Raw genomic sequence first — 20,326 nt, 5'->3', positions numbered from 1 at the left:
AGATTAGCGTTGGAGAAGGTGTTTTTTTGTTTTGCTCCCCTCCTTCCCCCAAAAATGCAAAAGAGGTGACAAATAAGTTTTGTCATGCTTTGGTACCTCTGAACCAGATGACTTACAGGTAACAATTTGAAGTAAGGCCACACAGCAAATGTTTTCTTTTTGAGGTCCTCTCAGTTTCACGCAACAGCTGTAGTAAAATGCAGTGGATCAGATATGTATTTTCTTCTTTCAAAAGCTTTTCTGCTGCTCTGTTTCAGAAGCTTTACTTGAAGATGGTGTAGTAATGAGGATTTTCTCATTTCTTCTGTTTCTGGGGTGTAACATGACACAGTGCTGTGACTTAGACTTCGCTGAGGGCTGAAGGTTGGACTAGCAGCTCTCTGACTGAAGAGAACCTGTCAGCAGCACTCTGTCAGCTGAAGTGGCTTGCTGGATGGCAGTGGTGTTCTTTAAGAGGTTTCTGGGGCCCCTGCTTAAAATTTGTGTTACCAAAGCAAAAAGAAAAGATTGTGCTGTCTGGATATATTGTACCTGTTGTCTGTTTTTTAATCTGAGGAGCTTGTATACGAGCTTCTCCAGAATACACTTACTTGCTTTTGGATGAAAGACTCGTGTCCCAGTAGCTGCCTTTTTACTAATGCTTCTCAGAAGAAAGTGTTCCTGACTTCTTTGTGGTGTCCTGCTTTAGGTGGATATGTATGCAAATACTGTATTAACTTATGTTCAGTACTGGCTTTCTTCAAAGTGTGCCTGGCCAAACTTGTGATTCCTGAGAGGGGTCTGTTTTCTAGGCCTTTTGAAAATGAGGCCCTTGCAAGTCATTGAAGTAAGGATTCCAGAATAATTAGTGAGTCTTAAATTTATTTAAAACATAGTCTAAATTACTAGTCTTTGCAGATTTGTGCCCTTTATTGCTTCATTTATATCTCTTACATGTGAATTTTGTGATGGACCAAAGAAAAACGCTTCGTGAAAATACTGGCAGCACATTAAAAGGTCCTTTCTGCAGTGGAAAAAACCTACTTTAACGCATCTGTTCTAAACATGATTTGAAATTGGTTTCTCCCAAGTAATGGTATCATTTACCCATACCTGCCAGCTGGAAATAACCACACATAGGGAAATGTTTAAAATGTAATTTGCCTGGGCAGTTTTTGAAGGGAAGATCAGATGTGAGATAAATTGTGATACATAAAGAAAAAAATCCCATTTTTAACCTGAGAAGTAAGGAGGATGACTAGGGACCATGTTCCTCCAGAAGGCATCTCAGCACCATGACAGCTCTACATCTACTTTCAGGAGTTCCAGAATAGATTTTTTTTACTGCTGGGAATATGCAAGTATCCTGTATTCCTTCTTCCTTTCTTCTCTCTGGCCTGTACCTCTTGTCAGTGAAAACACTGAGGTGCTTAACCTTGTTCTGCTGTCATCTGCTGCTGGGGATGGCTGTGCTGGACTTGTGTGTCCCTCTTGAGTTTGTTAGCCAGGAACCACACAGTCCTTCGTGATGATTCAACAAAAGAGTAAAAATTGGAATCCAGAGGATGCTTTGGTGCTGAACTAAAAGAGCTGGAGTGCTCTTTGCATGTCAGATGCTGGTTGGCTTCTTTTCTTTCCTTTATTTTCCTTCTGGAGAGTCTTAACACTCTTGAGAGAACTGTGGTGGTTGCAGTTCTATCTGCATTACAGCTTGTATCAGGAATGTGTTTTTGAAATGAAGCCCCTGATTGCACCTGCCTGCTGTGCCTTGCTTTGCACCATAAAATGAAGTTTGAGAGCTGGGTTAAATTGGAATGAAAGTAAAGTGGAAAATATTCTGCCTAGAGCTAATATGCATTCAGCCCATGGGACCAGACTACAGCTTGTCTGGCACCACACCTCCAATTCACCTTCACATCCAGAGTGGGGATGTCACTTCCTCACCATCGACTTGGTTTCTCTTTTGGTCTTACTGTGCTTTCCTGTGTGTTCCTTTGGATTGGCCTGTGATACAGATCAGTTCCTGTATATCTTGAGGCAAACAGCCATGGAAAAATCCCTGAGCCAAGTGTGGGAGAAGTGAAAGGTTTTGTTTTACATGACAAGCTATGGTACTGTGCAAACTCCCATTGGTACCTTTGGTTCTCCTGTCTGAATCTAAAGCCCACAAAAGATTTATTCTGCAAATTGGTGCCCTGAAAGAGAAATTTCATTGCAGGCTTCCATCAACACAAGGATTTTGGACACTGTAAATATGAGTGGGAGATGACACGTTTGTGTCACCCTTAAGTGAGAGTAGAGTCATGCTGCTCCTGCTGTGCTTGTTCATAACAGAACTGTGAATTGCTTACTTTGTCCCATGTGGAATTTTGTTTATATGGTAGAGTGGAAAGGCAAATGTTTCAACATTTTTTTACCAAGTACACTTAATCTCACTTAACCTTCCCAACCCACCAGCCACCTACAGTGGGGCTTTGCTCCACTGAAAGATTACTGTATTGTAGCAAGAAATAAAGCATTTATAGGCAGTGAAAAATGATTCAAAATAATTGCATTTTGTTCTTCAGTAATTCTTCTTGCTTTCTGTTACCACTTTGTGTAACCTTTTACTAGTAGCAGGATTCATTAGTTCAAGATTAAAATTCTCAATTGCCCTTAGAAAAAGGATGGGAAGCAAGTCTTCACCTGCAGCTGACATATCTGTGATCTGATTTAGAATGACAGTATCTTGAAAAAAGGAGAGCTGGATTTTTATGTTTATTCAGGTTTTGGCCTATTTTCTAACAGTGCAAATAGACAAGTCTTTTTGCTATTTGCATTTTTTTGTAGCTATGCAGAGATAATTTTCATCTTCTTGTCCTCACAAAATACAAGTTATACAAAATCTGCTGTCTGTGCTCAACTCTTTGAACTCTGTTGTGCTGTAGAGGAACAGTCAGATGCTGTCATTTTTTAGTATTGAGGTTTTAAAGGTTATAGCTATTGTAAGGTTTTTGGAGGGAATATCAAACACCCCATTTTTTCACTCTTGAAGACAGTGTTTAAACAGTAGCTAATGCACATCTGAGTAGAAAGTTATGTGGAAAGTATCTTCAACTAAAACAGCAAAAAATTTTAGGGGAAAGACATTTGGCAAACGTAGCAGTACTCTGTAATGCAAAATATGTGTCTCTTTTTCTCTTTTGCAAGATTTAAAGCTTCACATGCCGTTTGTTTTATCCGTCAGGATTTTGGTCTTTGGCTTCTGGCTGCAAACACTAAGCACAGGCAAGAATGCAAGGTTGTTGTATGGCACAGTCCTGCAGGAAAGCTGTTTTGACCATCACATCTATCCAAGCAGGCGAAGCAGAAGTAGATAATTTCTGGGAATGTGCCTTGTGTTTCTCTGTAGTGGTGCTGTGTGAGTCTCTGAAAAATGACACAGGCGTCCTTTGAAAAGGGCATTGCCTGCCCTGGAAGCTAGAAGGAGGCTGCTGTACAGGCTGAGAACTTCCAGGAGCTTCTTTTTCACTTCAGTGTATCTGATATTTGCCAGTTTTTGTGCCCACATCCACCTCCTCTGTATGTTTGTGTTCTGGGATGCAGAGCACGTGGCTGTGTGTAGATCCAAAGAGGATGGAATTTGTGCATGGAGATTCTAAAGGGACTGCTTTAACAGGTGCTGAGGTGTTTCTGTGCCCTAGGTCTGTGCTACCAACACTGGGATGCAGTTTCTGCTGGGACGTGCAGCCTGCTGGATGCTCGAGCTTATTTCAGAGTACAAGAGTGCATTTTATCCTCAGACTCCATGAGGAGAGCGTGCCATGGTTCAATCCAGCATGTCACATGATTAGAAATTACTGTAATACAGCAGGCAGTCTAATGATTATCATCTCATTAGGCCTTTCATATCACTTGCTGCATTTTTTATTAGCGGTAGGGTTAGTGGACAAAATGTAATATTTGTTATAAAACTAAAATGCAGTATTTGCTTTTTTGGGAGTCTGTGAGACATTGCTTAGAATGAATTTTGAAGGAATTGCTATTTAGTGGAGACAGCTGGTGATTTAAGAGTACAGAACACAGGTTATGCTTTGACATATCAGTGTTGATCATCATCTAGACAAAGCTTGTAGTAGCTGGGCTTCTGCATCCAGCACAGCTAGCATCACAAAAACCTAAGGATCTTTGATATACTGAATTTGGGAAGCAAACTGCTTGCCACATGTGAATTTCTAAGGTTAAATCATGTCTCTAGACTTCAACATCTCAACCCCAGGATTTGGCCATACATTCACACTTGTGTTTGTGTAGAGGAGCTAAAAATGCTATTTCTGCTTTAGCCTTTACCTGATAGTCTAACCACTTTTCAGTTTAGAAAAAAAAAAAAATTAAATACTTGAAAATGATGCACTTCTAGCTTTATTGGTGCATGGCTCTGTAATTAATATTTATGTCAATATTTTCTTATTTATTCTTATTTCTAATTATGAATCTTGTCGATTTACACTGTGTGTGCTAATTGAAGGAGACCTGTCAACCTTTGGTTCCTGTTACATACAATAGCTACAGTAGAACATATGAAATGTCAGAAACAAAACAAAAGCAAATAAAAGTTTTATAAATTTCAGCTGTTAATTGGCAAGTAGGAGCATCTTTCTGTGTTTGTCAGAGAAAGGAGAGGCAGCAAGCTGTTGGAACATGAGAGTAACCCGCAGGTGCAGTATTTTTCATGGCACGAGCTGTTCTGCCATCATGCTGGTGACTTCAGGGGCAATTCTTCATGCCTCAGATATGTTTTGTCTTCTACATAAGGGCCAGGATAGATGAACTGCTATGCCTGGGTGGAGTTCTACTGATTTGGAACTGTTGCAGCGTGGCTCCACAGCCGACATTTCAAGGTTGTGATGTGTTCTATTAGAGCTGCAGCTAAACCCATTGCTTTAACACCCTGAAATATCTCTTCCTGCTACGTAATGTGTCCCCGTCATTCTCTCACCACTTTACATACCAGATCATTGTAGTGACATTCCTGCAGTTTTATGGAATCTATTTATAGTAATCAAGCAAAAATACAAGTTTTCACTTGGCTGCCATTTTATGTCTGTTGTTCTGCGCATTGGCAGCTGCTTCTCTTTCATGCTTTTAAGCTGGAACTGTAATTTCATTTAGGACAAGGAGTTAAAAAGATATATGTGGAATGTAAATAAAGCTGCAGCTAGACTTTTAATATACTCAGTGTCATGCTCTGAGAGTAAAACTGGAACACTGAGCAAGTATTGTAAAATTAAAAAAAAAAAAAAGTAGAGGACACTTGCTGTAGCTGTCCTCTCCATTTTTTCTGTTTCTGGTGTGTTGCACAGAAATCTGTAACTGTTTTTATTTTAGTTTCATTGTATACCTATAACTTGTCTCCAAGGAATTATTTGCTGGTTATTTGACTTTGATAATTTTTCTTAGAGCACAATTTCAAAGCCTTCAGGCTTTGTGTGTAGAAGGCTGTCTGTACATTTAAGCTGAGAGTCTCATTGTCATAGGACTAAAAACTGCATCTGCTTTTCTTTTATTTTTAGATACCTGTCTGAGTAGGTTCTCCATGTGTCTGTATGATCTGTGATTAATAAGACACAATTGGAGTAATAAAGTCATTGTGTTAGGATGGAAATGTGCTGTTTGCCCTTTCTGAAGCTGTAGAAGGAAGACCATGCTCAGGTGTTTGATAGGCTGCATTTGGTCCTTGATCCCTGCCATGATAAAAGATTTAACTCTGCCAGTTGCAAGAGAAACGTGATAGTTCAGGAGAGTAAAGTCTGACAGGCAATACAGTTGTTTCCCTTCGTGTTCCCACAGTTGTCTTAGCTTCATTCTTACTTGTTGTCTGGGAATGGTCTCTCATTTTTGTGACCCCATGCCTTTCTCACCCTGGGCACTCTGGAGAATTATCAGAAGAGTTTGCAAAGGCCAATTGTCCATGCAAGACACAGGCATGAAGTCTGGTCCACGAATGCGTGGATCAAAGGGTTCCTGGTAGATGTTCCTTCTGTCCATTTTCCTTTCCAGTTCGGAGGTGGCATAATCCTGATTGTAATGAAGCTTTGCCTTTTTTTATTTCAGGATTTAGGTAGTGTCTTTTGAATGCAAAGAGTTAATGGTGATGGATGGAGCAGATTATACATTATTTGTATTTGCTGTAAATGTTTTTTGACACAAAGCCATAGCCATAGTCATCCACAGATCTGATAACTGTTACCATGGGTGACAATTTCCATTTTGCTTCTAAAGAGGATGAACTTTCTGAGAAATTGCACATATGTTAGATTTTAAATTAACTCAGTGTCGGGCCTTGGAAAAATCTTAGTCCTTTCTGCCAGTAATTTCATGTTTACTGTGACAAACCTTTAGGCTTTTCGCGCAGTTAATGAAAATCTTAAACTTCAGCTGCATCGGTGGGATACTCTGTACTGAAGTCACTGCCAGTCTTGCTGAAGGTGGGCTCTGGAGCAGTGCCTGCTGCAGGCCCTGGAAGCAGCTCGGCTGCGAGTGTCTCCATGGTGAGTGAGCTGAGGCACACCGCAGCTCCCCTGCCTGAGTGCTCAGCAGCCAGGGCAAGCCCAGGGAGGGAGCTGGAAAGTGGCTCTTCTTGGGGAAAACAGCTGCCTGAGCCGTGCAGGTTCAGAATGCTGAGCCAGGAGAAGGGCTGGCTCTCTAAGGCAGGGTGTCAGGGAGGATGTCAGGGAGGCAGGACCTCAGCTCTGGCTCCCACAGCAGCCTGGGGCTCACAGGCGATCTGCTAGCAGGGACTTCGTTTGGCTGCTGTTTTCTGCGTGTGTCTCTGTTGACTGGAGTAGCAGGGCAGTGCTGCTACAAGCTGCAGCTCTGTGTCTGTAATGCTGTGCTTTGGCAGTGCTGGCAGCAGAAGCAGCATGGGAAGGAGCCTTTCTCCAGTCTTTCATCTGTTTGGGACTGGGAACACTCATAATCCTTCAGTCACAATAATGCTCTCATTGAAGGGTGCCTGTCACTGAAGGGCAAGCTGCATCTGTTTGAATGTCAGAGATGTGTTTCTTACCTTCATAAACATTTGCACTGACTTTTTTATGACAGTCTTAATTTTGAATTTTCTGAGTTTATGCATTTTGGGATTTGAATAATCACGATTTACCAGTTGTGGTTTTTTCCCCTATCTTTAATTTGATACTCATATTTTACCCTTAATCCAAAGTCATTTACCAGTGTTGAGGTATGGTATCAAGAATTCTGAAGTGTGATCTGTTCTGTGTCTTGAGTGAGAAACTCCCCAGAGCTGCAAACGGAGAAAAGGATGCTGATGGACATCTCTCTTCTCTCAGCTGTGTATTCTCCAGCCCCTTTTCATATTTCTGCAGCACACAGCAGCAGCTCTTTGACACTGCCCCACTGGCAAGATGACAACCCCTTCAGTGCATGTGACCCAGTTTTTTAATACCTTTTTCTTCCATGCTGTGAGAAATGCTTTTTGAACATGCTTTTTGAAAGTGGGGTGAAGATGAAGGGAGGAAGAAAGTGCTAAAACTGCCTTGCTCTGTGGTTCAAGTTCTGTGTCTCTTAGCAAATCCTATGGGTGGGAGCCCCACCCTCAACCAACGGCGGAAGTCATCGAGCCTATTTCCAGTACTTATCTCATCTTTTTACGAAAGCATAGTAAACAAGAGAGAGAAACCAGAATTTGGTTGAGAGCAGGGGTATATAGCTGCAGCAGAAGGCCTTCTGCCTTTCTGGATTAAATCAGTGTGTCTGAGTTAGGGTTTGGATATGTCTCTTTGTCATAGCAAAGGAAGGTTTCTCCTTTCCCTTAGGAATGAGTCTAACTGAGGAGCGAAGTATTGACTCAGTATTCTGAATTTAGCTGTAGCCTTTCTACACACATTGTGTGTTGTCTTACCAACTGATTTGCAGTTGAAATATCACCTTGTTGTCTATGATGAGCTAGATACTATGGCCAAGGACAGCTCATGTGCTTCCTCTCCTCTGTCAGTCTACAAGTCTGATAGCCTTGAATAGTGATTTACTGATTACAGAAGGCTTTGCAGCCTCTGCTTCCCACAAGGCACTTGAGCTATGAGGATCTGTGCAGATCCTTTTGCCTTTCTTTCTTCCCTCTGTTTGGTTCCGTGCAAACCTCAGTGTCTTCTGTCAGCTGTATAAGCAAATGCAGGGTGTATGGGTATTTTGGCCTCTTTTTCTCAGCAGTTGGGTCAGTCCCCTTCCCCTGCTGTGTTTCATTCTTAGAGTGTCTCAGTGTGCTTCTGATTCCACTTATTTCTCACACTAGGTAACAGGAACTCAGAGTCTGCCTATGAATATCTTTGAAAGCTTTGCATGGCTAAAATCTGCTTTTGTACACTGTGGGATAAGCCCTGAACAGAAATGTGTGGGACATTTTACCCAGCTTTTTGTCTCTGCTGTTACGTTGAAGATTTGGATTTGATTCCTGATCCTTGATTCAGTCTGTTGTTCATAGCAGCACCAGTTTGATGCTTTGCAGCAGTGTCTCAAGGCCTGGCTGGATGGGACTCGGAGCAATCTGGTCTAGTGGAAGGTGTCCCTGCAACCATAGCAGGGGGGTTGGAACTACATGATCTTTAAGGTTTCTTCCAACCCAAACCATTCTGTGGTTCTGTGATTCATTCACACTTTGCCATCTGCAAAATGTGGCTTGGGCTGGGGGAACACTGAACTCAGGCATTGCAGTTTGCACCCTGTTTCATAGGAATTAATACATTGCTTTGAAGTGAAGATTAGCAACTTTCATCTCTGGGTTTTATATGGAAAGGTGTGGGTGAATGTAGATGGTCTTGTGTGCTGCTGCTTGGTTTTGGGGGTCAGGTGCAAGAACACAGTTGCAATGGATGGCTGCAACATATTTGAAGCAGGGTGGAGGCGCAGAGTTGCATCATTGATGTGCAGGGAGGTTTCTCATGGTAGCTAAGGGTGTGGCCACAAAGATGCTAATACTTCAGGAATTCCGGAGATGAAGCCTCAAAATGCTCCACAACAGGCAGCAGAGAGACTAAAGAAATAGGATGCTTGTGGTAGGAATTTCATGAGATCCTTGCTAGCCAGCCCATCTGTGGCAGGAAAATCAAGTCCTGCTGTCAGTCATCTAAAGGTGAGGGGTAAAACTCATCCTCCTAACAACAGATGTCACAAACATCCACAGTTGTCCAAGTGTGACAAAAGTGTGAACAGCTCAGTGGAGGTCACCTGCTGGACTGTGCTGTCCCAAGCCCCATTGGTGATGCTATTGCCCCATCTGTCACTGAGCCTTTCTTAGTGCTTGTTGGGGCATTTGTAACACCAGGCTGTCTTCCTGTGGTGGATGGGGCAATTTAAAGATGTGGGGGCCATGGTTCCATGGTTAAAGATTGGGGCTCCTGCTAGAGTGCTGGCCTTAAACTCAGCCTCTCATTTCTGACTTTGTCTGGCAAGGCAGTTGTGCTCAGCTTTGCTGACACTATTATTTGTGGAGCTGTGCTGTAAACCAGCATACCAATCCAGGTTAAAATAACTTTCAAAACAACTGTGATCAGAGTCTACAGATGATTTTGTCAGCATAACCAAGGGCTGACATGCTTTGACCCAGACCTAGGTACAGGAATGAGGGAGAAATGGAACTGCAGGTTACTGAGGCTGAAAATGCCATGTACATATCATGTAGAAATAAAATCAAAATGCAAGCAGGAGGTAATCTAACTGAAATTGAGTAGAAGTTACTTCTGCATTGTCAACTATTTATTTTCTGCATACAGTGGAAAACAAAAACCCACCAGCTCATACTGCTGTTGTAGTTTGGCAAGTTCGGTGTTTTTTTTTTCCTCTGGCAGCACTCAGTTCTCATCAGGGCTCACTCAAAGGTAGCTGGACAGTTAGGTCAAGGATTCACGTTAAGTTTGGAGAGGAGCAGGTGCCATGGAGAGGTGCAGGAGATACTTCATGGCAGCAGTTCCATAGCAGAGCTCCCTGTGCAGTACAATTGGAGCATTGGTGGCAAGGCAAAAACATATGGGACATGGAAAGCGGGGAAAAGGAGATCACTACTGAAGCTGGATCTGCCAGCAGACTAAATATTTGTTGAAATGCTTCCCAGGGAATTCAGGGTATTAAATGTGGTTTTGCACTTCTTGGGTTTAGTAAGGTGCTTGAAACAGCCTTTCCTGATATTTGTTCCTTGGACGCAAGCTGGGACTACTTGAAGCTGCCTTATGCAACTTGTGAGGGAACAGGATTGGAAAAGGCTTGGTGTCAGACTGGGAGGCTGAGTTGAGCAGGGTTGTTGGGTGGGATGGGAAGGGAGAAAATCAGTGTTTGACAGGATTCAGTATTTTCAGTGATGTGATGTAAACAAAGGAACAGTCTGCCTGGTTATTAAGCTCCAGGTTAATAGGCTGGGGGGAGGACAGGAGTGGGACTCCCAGTGTTGGAGAAGCCAACAACATGAGTGAAAGAGAAAGGCAGAATGTCTACATTTCGTAACACCTAGTCAGTGGATTGAATTGAGGATGAGGAGTGGCTGGCTTGGTACCAGCTCTGCAGAAGAGGATTGGGGAGTGGATGGTGAGACAAACACAAGTAAATGTTGTTTGTTTTATGTACAAAAACAAGGCAAACTGGCTGGGACATGTGGCTGAGAAGTGTTATTGAATAATCATTTATCTCTATAACAGCCAGTAAAGCCTAGACTGGAATATGTACCCGGTTCTGGACACTAGGCTTCAACAAAAATGCACCTCAAATGGAAGGAGTCCAAAAGAGACTAAACAAGCAAAGGTCTGGATAATGTTACCTGCAAGGGAAGGTTGAAGCAACTGCCTTTGGTAATTTTGTATATCAGAAGATTGTAGGAGAACTGAAGTTTTCAAAAGGGATAGATGCAAAGAGGAAGAAAATAAATCATTCTCTGTAATGTTTGCAGGCAAGGTGGAGAACAAAGAGTATAAAATGTAGGAAGGAAAATATAAGTTAGATATTCAGAAAGGTTTTTAAATAGTAAAAACATTTGTGTAGTGATAATTCCTCTGCAATAATGCTACATTTTTTTCATGAGAGGTCTCCAAGAACAGGTTAGACAAACTACTGTAAGGAAAAGTTTAGTGTATTTTATGCAGGCTGAGCAGTCAGAAGGCATCAGGTGATTGGAATTTCCTCATCCCTAACCCTCTGTGGTTATATGTGATGCTTCAGGTCCTAAGGGCTGTGGGCAGAGTGGGAATGCTGCCCCACACCCCCCTGGTTTGCACAGGTTCTGCCCCACCGGCTCAGCCACTCATTCACATACAGTGCCAGAAGGAGCCCCCACAGCTGATAGGGCTGAGAAGGGCAGAGCTTGGGCAGTTTGGATACTTGTGAGTGGAATGGATGGAGCAGCACTCTGGTGAGCCACCCAGATTGCTTATGAGGCACAGGAACAGTTTTGCAGGGATCAGTGCTAAGTGGTTGGGAAGGGCAGGGGTAGGAGCTAGAAAAGGGGCATATCTGCGCTTTAGGGTCTCCTTTAGACCTCACCCAGACCCTTATTGCTTCAGAGTTCTTAATGGGATTATATTTTTCCTTTTTTTAATTTGCTGTAGTTAAGTTAACAGAGTTGCTCCACAGCTCTGGGTTAAGTAGTCATTTCAAAGCAAAAAATTGTGCAAGGATTAGTTAACTTCAAGTGGAGCATGATTTTACAATAGACACCCTGTTCTGACTTATCAACCTCATCCTGGATTGCTGAGGGAAGCAGTGAAGGATTTGTGCCCTCTTGACATTTTCAGAGGTCAAATATGAAGTTCTCTGTCATGTTGCCAGCCCAGAGAGCTACATCCCAGCACACGTGTCAGAGAACTGGTCATGAGTGTTCTTTGCAAGATTATTCCTGTGGCAGCTCTGCGTTACTTACTATTAAATGCATGCGTGTTTTTCTTTTTTCCTACTCAGGGATTCTTCTCTTGCTTTGTTCTTCTGTATGCAAGAGTTTTCCTGGACTGCCTATGACACCAGCTGAACTCCTGCAGTTGGCTTTCCTGACCATTAGCTGTGGTCAGGGAAATGTCACTTAAAGTTCATCTGCTGCCTCATACTGACAGCAGAGGTAGGCAGGAAGGGGAGAGTAAAGAATTAATTACTGCTGTGTCTGCGCATTCTGCTAGAGAGTTTTTGAAGACTCAAGATGAATCCTGCTTCGCTTGTCTCCAGGGTAGATGTTTATGCAGGTTTAAATGTCGCTTGCTCTCTTTGCCCAAGTGGACCTGAGCTTTTATTTTGCTTTTGTGTGAGATGCCCACAGTGAAAGGAAAGCAGGTTCAGGTTCAAGCACATGGGAATTCACAAACAGCTCACTTGACTTGAAAAGAGTATTGCTTGTTCCTTGCTCTTCATTGAAGTGCCATGGTCAGGACACCTCATTGCCAGCATCAGCTGAGGCCTTGTTGGTGCCTCAGCGAGATGGGGAAGTTTTCTGCCTTATTTTTGTAGTTATTGCCAAACAATATCCCTACCATACCTCTGGTTTATCTCAAAGTGTGTTTCACAGCTTGTGTAACTTTCTCTGGTGATTTCTCTCTGTAATCAGATTTATGGAACTACTCTGAGCAGGAACTATTTGCCCCATTGTTGTAGGGGTCTGTATACACACTCACTGTGGTTTTCAGTTATTGTTAATTTATTCTACAAATTATTCTTCATTCACTTCTGTACTCCAAATCCATCTACGATGCCTGGCATGTTCAGAATTCCTGCCATGTGGACTGAATTCTACTTCTTACTCCATTGATGTGAACCTAGAGGTGATGCCTTTCCCTGGTCTTAAAAAATTGAGAGCCAGACACGGTTAAGGGATAAGGGTTTTTACTCCAGTATTTTAATAAGGACCCTTATGGTGCATCACTTTGCGGAGGTGGGATGTGCCGCAATGCACGCACACGATAGATTGTGTATACAATTTACAGACCTCACAAATTAGCATATCTAACAAGGATGCCCCAGTGGGAGGCCTGGATGAATGGTGTGATATTTTCCCATCTGAGGAATTCCCCCATGGATGTGCCACATCTCTAGTTTACAGGATATGTTCTAGGGAGGACCTTGGTTTCCCAAGGTAGTGCAGGGCTTTCCGGCCTCCAGCTGCGAGGCCTTTAGGATGTTTGGTCTCCTGGCCTAACAGAATACTAGGACAATTCTACATTATCAGACTTAAGGAATTACAAGTATGCATCCTAAGAATATTGAGGATACGTAAAAGGTATATAAAAGAAAAGGCAAAAAACCATCTTGGTATCAGAAGGAGACTCTATATGTCACACAATGTGTCTTAAACCTTTCTGTGGCTGCTCAGTTTCATTCTGTAAGGAAGAGTGTGGAAAGCTCCACGTGTGTTAGAAGTAGTTTCTTACATTGTGTTAATGCAGGGGCTTTTATTTAAGTCTTTTGAGACTTCATTATGAACTTATAGTTGAGAAGTATTTAATCACTAGTCTTAAGTAAAAAATAATATCAGCAGACTATTTTTCACAGGACCTAGATGCAACACTTCAGAGTCACTAACTCTATGAGCTTAGTTTTCTGTCTTCAAAAGACTTGCAATTTATCTTTTAAGCTGAAGTTCTTTAACTTTTCTGTTTAGCTGGATGGTAATTCAGATGGTTTAAGATATGAGCAATTTAGAAATATGAAAAGAAATTATTACACTCCCTTCAGCGACTTAATACAAACCACAGTGTGGTCGTTTTTTTAAAAAACAAGCTACTTGCAGCTTCAGGGAAACTGTGAGGAGCTCCTGACACCACCAGCCCCCCACCCCTCTGGTTTTACTGTGGGACGTGAGCGTTGTGTGCTCCAGAGGAGCCAGGCAGAGTGAGAGATTCCTCCAGGGTTAGTGTGGTCCTGGACAGCAGAGGATCAGTTTCTTAAAACCTGATCCATTTTGGCTCTGGTTTTAAACAGGGCCCAAGGGGGTGAGAAGGTCTGTTCTCTGGAGAGCTGAAGTTAATTCCTCAAGCTGTGGTTTTCTGTCACTACACAGACAGATGTACTTTTCTCTCCCAGTGTCCCTGTTCTCACAGTAATTCCTCTTACAGGGAGCAGTAGATGTGTGCTGTGGACTCTCAGGGTTTGCAGCCAGTCCTTGCATGTGTACAAAACACAGGCCCAGATTCTGGAAAGACCTGCAGCTTCCTTTAAAAGATTAAAAGATAGTAAAGGGGATTTACAGTTCATTAGCATTGTCCCCCATCCTTCCAACAGTTTGACCTCTTCAATGTTTCAGAGCCATTCCCACAAGGGTCCTGGATATTTTAGTCTCTACTGAAGCTTGTAAAAGGCTTTTTTTGGGGGGCTGTTTCTGAATCCTGCTCTTGGACCCAACTTTGGGAACAGTGATTAGTTTGACTAGGAGTGTACTTGTAGACACTTTTTAGGCACTCCAGTGGCCCACAAAAATTTCAGCTCAGTTCCTGTGTCCCTGTGCTGTCAGATGGAGTGTGGCACTTTCCATTGCTTGGTACCAGCTGCAGATCTGCCTCAGTGTGTTGGAAGATGCAGGAGGCAGTTGCTGTGGTGTGTTTGTTAACTTAGTTGGCGTGAAGGGTTGTGCAGTGAGAGAACTTCCATCATTCTAATTAATTTTGTAAATACTTTTCCTCTCCACAGCTCTGAAAAGTCCAGCTGCATTTCATGAACAAAGAAAGAGTTTGGAGCGTGCCAGGGTAAGATGCAATATAATCTTTAATGTTTTGGGCAAGTCAGGAATAGTATGTGTTGTGTTTTGGGCATCCTGTAGCTGCTAAAGAGATGCAGAAGGGAAGGGTTCATATTCTGGATGTAATGCAGCTTTCTGTAGTCAGAGGTGTATTAGATGGGGTGTTCTGAGCTTGCATGTGGTGCTGGTTAACCCTCAGTGAAATAGTTATGCCTAAAGCCATTGAAAATGGTGCCTGGATTTTCCCTGGAGTCATCTTTCTGGAAGTGGCTGATACTCTTCTTCCCCACTGTCCAGGCACTTGACATTTTTATTTTTATGGTGTTAGTTTTGCCCTTAAATGCTATTAAATGCTCTTATCATGTGGAGCTTAGTTCCAGCTTTGAGTAAAGTTTCTCTGCTACCTGCACATGCAATTTTTACCTAGGAGACTAGAAAAATTGAAAATTCAATAGAGAGGATCCCCCCAAAAATCTTGTGACACTGAAATCACAGACTTGTGGCTCTACAGAAAGAGGAAGCCAGGCATCATACTTCATGTACCACCTTTTCTAACTGGGGAGTTTCTTGATAATTTCTGTTCCTCAAAAGGCCTCTGGGGATATTCTTTTCTGATTAGCCTACAGTGGAATGAATGTTATGACTAAGTTTTGTTTTAAAAGTGAAAGCAACATAAGTAAAGAAAAATAACAGCTGTGATTAAAAACTGCAAGGGAGGCCATTTAAACTGTGGAAGGATTGCAATAGGGGCTTTGCATTAAGACCAGTGACCAAAGGGCTTTTGCTTATTTCTCTTTTTTTCCTAAAACCTTACTAAGTTAATATTTTTATGTGGGCAGCTGAGCAACTGTGGTGCAGTTTTCTGACCGACTTTAATACTTATTTTCTCTGAAGGCCCATCCTGATGTCCAGTACTTACCAGTCTATTACCTGCTGCTTCCAGCTTCCCATTCCTCAGCAGTGTAAAGAGTAACATGTTCAGCCTGTCAGGGTCATCTCTGCACATTGCTCCATAACACTTTCTCTAAAGACAGAGCCAAAAGCAGCTCTGGAAGTGAAATCAGCCTTGTCACAGCATTTAGATTCTGCCACCCAAGGGACTGCATGGGGTCTTTAGCTTAACAAATAACATATCTTTAGTCAAAGTAAAGAGTATGCCCAAACTACAAGTCAGCCCTGAATGCCATTTATCTTTCACGTAAAAAGAAATCTCATGGATGTTTCTCTGACACAAGTTGGTGGTGGTGCATACAATGGGAAAAGAGGACTTCAGCTCCTGAGGAAGTCCTTCCCAGTTTCTGTTCTGTGGGGCAGCATTGCACAATTGACTGAGGTCATTACAATAGAAGGTCATCTTTAGAGTAAGCTCGTTCTCTGGGTGCACTGGGACAGGAGATAGGTCCCTTCTCCGTTTTGTGCTTATTTAGATCTCAGTAACAGCTAAAGATGGTTGTTTCTTTTCATTGTGCTGTTCAAGAGTCCTTCACTCCTGTGTCTGATCAGCTGAAAGTGGTTCTTGCTTGTCTGTTTTTGCTGCAGACAGAGGACTATCTGAAACGCAAAATCCGCTCCCGGCCAGAGAGATCAGAGTTGGTTAGGATGCACATTCTGGAAGGTATGGCAAGTGCTGAACATGAAAACATCAACAATAAACTTTATTGTAACTACCTTTTTAACAGCATTCTGCTTTGCCTCTGATCCCCAAAGCTTCCTTCCACTTGGGAATGGGCAGAAGATCATGCCTGTTGCATGATTCCTTGAGAGGGATTCAACTCTGCTTGCTTGGAGATTATTCTCAGTAAAATCTGTTGTGTGAATTCATACTGTGCAGTTTTGTATAGCTGAGCAGCAATGAAATAGAATGACCATGGATTGCTCTTCTGCGAAGGGAAGACACTATAACATGTCCAAGAGGGATTGAGGCAGATTTGATCTGATTAATAACAAACCTCAGCTTCAGAGAGGGAGCGCTGTGCTGCTGCTGAGCACCAAGCTTGGGGCACAACCAGGGGGAAAAGATGAATGAGAATTGGGTGGCATCAGTTTGAGAACAGTGGATTTGTCAAAAGGGCTACTGTAGTTATCTTTATAACCTAAATATACATAACATCTCTCATATCTTTGTAGTGCATAGTTACCTATTGTTATCTATCAACTATTTTTCTGTAGTTACCTACTGTTATCTACAGTTACCTTTCTGAATAGAATTAAAATACTGCTGAAGGGCATGGCTTGACCATTGTTGGATTGATGCCATTTTACTTACTTTTCCCCAAACAGAGACCTCAGCTGAACCCTCCTTGCAGGCTAAGCAGCTGAAGCTGAAGAGAGCCAGGCTGGCAGATGACCTCAATGAGAAGATAGCGCAGAGGCCAGGGCCCATGGAGCTGGTGGAGAAGAACATCTTGCCTGTGGAATCGAGCCTGAAGGAAGCTATTATTGGTAAGGTCAGAGGAAGATCTTTGTGGAGGGCATTTCCCACATGTGGCTGTGATTACCTATCAATTCACCTGCATGTCTAAGAGAGTGCAATTCCATGGCTGGTCTCATTTTCCTGGCCCAAAACCACAGGCTTTTAGCCCAAGAATTCGAAAAAGCAGATCTTCGTCTGGCCCAGATAATGCTGTGGAGACATTAAATTATAGGGAATGTGGACATTCCAGAATAATATGAAAGCAGCTGTATACCTTAAAAACTTGAAAGACTGTTGAAGATTGAATTCCCTAGATTGTCTCCTTAAAATCCCTCTCTCAGTATAACATGTCAACAACATTGGTCAGGGAGAACCCACTGACTTAGATCAGAAGGGGAGACAGAATATAAACAGGTGTGATGAAACAAAAGATGTCTGTGAACTCAAAAACTTCAGAGGATTCAACCCCTTTAAAAATAAACCAGAACAGATGTAAATCATGCCACTGCCATTCCAAGGGCTGAAAGGAATGCTGAGGAATGGCCTTCCCACTGCCTCAGCAGTGCTCTTTCCTGTCTCCCCAGACTGAGCAGTCTGTGTGTCTGTGGTTATTCATCCCCTCAAACACGCACAGCTACTGTAAAGACAAATGGGACACAACTGTGAGCAAGATGGAATACTTTCCATAAAAAAGGAAAAGGATAGTGTTGTGAGAGAGCCTGGCTTCACTACTGAACAAGAAGCAGTTGAGGAAGGGTGAACTTGTGAACTGAAGCATAAGAGATGTGGCTTCCTTCTGACAGAGCAAAGTACATCTCTGGGTTCCTCTTGATTTTAGGTGAGGTGCAAATGACAGTATTTCCCTGCTTAGCAGGATTCATTTGAGAAAATGTACTTTGGTACATTGCAAGTCTACACTCATGTGAATTCATCTACTGGGCATGTAGATGGACAGAAATGCTGATAGCAGCCAGGGCCATCGCTTAGTCCATAGCCTTTATTGCTTGTAAGTCTAGAGGATAGTTTGGGATTCTGTCTTCCAAGGCAGAAGAATCCAAGAGAGATTCTACCTTCCACCATACAGGATGAACACCAGAGAAGCCATGATTCAACCTTATACTGTCCAGTCTTCTTCTTCGGTGCCAGATGATAATGAAATAAGCCATGCCACAGAGCTGGGTTTGGGCAGACCTGAATATCTCTTCTTACGCTCACTGATCTTGCCAGGCTAGGAATCCAGGGAAATGGTTCACCCCAGTCCACACCATTTTATTGTATTGATAGATAGTGAATGTAAACACGTAAACCTGATCCAGTTTGGACTCTGTTCTCTCATTTTTAGCTGGTGCTTTAAGCACAGCTCTCTACATGCCATCATTGTCTTTGTGAAACATCTAGTGTCAAGCCAAGTAATTTCTTATTCCACTTTACAGACCACGATTGATGTTTGTGTTTTTAGTTGGACAGGTGAACTACCCAAAGGTTGCAGACAATTCCTCCTTTGATGAGGACAGCAGTGATGCCCTCTCCCCAGAGCAGCCAGCCAGCCATGAGTCCCAAGGCTCTGTCCCATCGCCGATGGACTCCCGGATTTGTGAGCCTCTCCCTGGCACCACTGGTACATCACTAGCTCAGGTGAGAATGTGGAGGCCTCCTGCAGTGCCCTGGAGCTTCATGCTGATTTGTGGCAGAGGAGCCTAAAAAGTGAGACTAAGGCTTCCCTAAGAGGTACAGTCTGTGACATTTCACAAGGGTCTTAGTTCTGTGTGGTGTCAGTGACATCCTCCTCTGGTTATTCACAAACCCTCATGGTGGTGTCTTGTGGGAAGTGGGCAGCCATTGCTTGGTGATACAGCCTATGTGCAGCTGATCCCAGCAGGAAATGCTGGGAATCAAAATCCAACAACAGGTGTTGGATTTTGATTCCTTTTCTGCCCTAAGAAGTTGTACTGCTTCTCAGGGACAACTGAAGCAGTGGGTTAAAGGCATCAGATTAAAGATTTGAAGCCCATGCTCCTTCCTTCTAAGTGGATACTTCCTGCACTCTGTTAAACTATTTCTCTCCTCTTGTGTGTATTCATTATGACTTTTTCTGTCCCTGCAGGGTTCGTCCCAGTTGCAGATTAGTGCAGATTCCACTGAAACTCTTTTCCTACCTGAGCAGCCACCTCCACCACTGCCACCTCCACCTCTTCTGCCCCCTAGTCTTACCAATGGAGTGGCTCTTACTGCTGCCAAGCCCCCACCAACACTCATTAAGGTACTGTTTTGGCTGATGTCTTCATTGTTGTAGTCTAATGGGAGATAAGAAGGTTACGTTTAAGCAGGTTTGGAGTTGGAAGTATTAGATTAACAGATGCAAGTGGAGGAAACCTTTCTCACTAGTGTCTTCCTCTGACACTAATTGTAACATACTTAATGGGGTTTTCTGTTCCATGGTGTATTCATCTTCTATAAAACGGATGCTGAATGCAAAATGTTTTGAAACAATCAGTGTTATCTATAATTAGAGTCAGTGAGTCTGCACTGGATGAGCAAAGGATCTGGTGTGCTGGGAAAGGTGACCTGCATTATGGTGCAGCATAAGCTGCTGCCACTGCGGTGTCTGTAATGTCTCAGAGAAGCATGGAAAGACCCTGAGGTGAACAAACTAGAGAATTTCAAAATTAAAATCCCACTGTGTGTTCTGGTTTACATGGGGTATTACATTATATCAGTGTTTCCATTCTTACTTGCTTCCTCCTTTTCTTCTAAATAGCAAAGCCAGCCCAAGTCTGCTAGTGAGAAGTCTCAGCGCAGTAAAAAAGCCAAGGAGTTGAAGCCGAAGGTCAAGAAGCTTAAGTATCATCAGTATATTCCCCCGGACCAAAAGCAGGACAAGGGAGCTCCTCCCATGGATTCATCCTATGCCAAAATACTGCAGCAACAGCAGCTCTTTCTCCAGCTTCAGATCCTCAACCAGCAGCAGCAGCACTACAACTATCAGACCATCCTGCCAGCCCCACCTAAGTACGGGTCCGCAGTGGCAGGTCTCTTAGCAAGCACTTACCAGCACTCTTACCAGAGACATGGTCTTCTGGGTGTGAGGGGTGGCCACGGGGTGTGACAGTGTGACACACTCAGCCTCGTAGGTTCCAGAGGGCCTCAAAAAGAGCCTGTGCGAGATGAATCAGACAAAAGCAGCTGAAGTGAGTCGGTTGGCACAGCAAGGGGCAGGGATATAGTCGAGAGCACTGGTGTGC

The 20,326-nt window shown here is 43.0% G+C and overlaps 1 protein-coding gene across 2 annotated transcripts in view; it reads left to right on the top strand.

Annotated features, from left to right (window-relative positions):
• The window catches only part of MRTFA (myocardin related transcription factor A), a 68,755-nt gene that overhangs the window by 38,902 nt on the left and 9,527 nt on the right, over positions 1–20,326 (top strand). For both annotated transcript variants that reach the window (XM_041481747.1, XM_041481746.1), the window contains exons 3-8: positions 14,623–14,678; positions 16,211–16,286; positions 16,952–17,113; positions 18,544–18,719; positions 19,189–19,344; positions 19,843–20,093. In XM_041481747.1, the coding sequence (XP_041337681.1) occupies positions 14,623–14,678; positions 16,211–16,286; positions 16,952–17,113; positions 18,544–18,719; positions 19,189–19,344; positions 19,843–20,093 (877 nt within the window). The remainder of the gene's footprint in view (positions 1–14,622; positions 14,679–16,210; positions 16,287–16,951; positions 17,114–18,543; positions 18,720–19,188; positions 19,345–19,842; positions 20,094–20,326) is intronic.

This window comes from Pyrgilauda ruficollis, unplaced genomic scaffold (assembly GCF_017590135.1).
Source record: "Pyrgilauda ruficollis isolate IOZ18807 unplaced genomic scaffold, ASM1759013v1 scaffold56, whole genome shotgun sequence".
In the NCBI taxonomy this organism is placed as follows: domain Eukaryota; kingdom Metazoa; phylum Chordata; class Aves; order Passeriformes; family Passeridae; genus Pyrgilauda; species Pyrgilauda ruficollis.
This window is presented reverse-complemented; position numbering and strand designations above follow the sequence as displayed.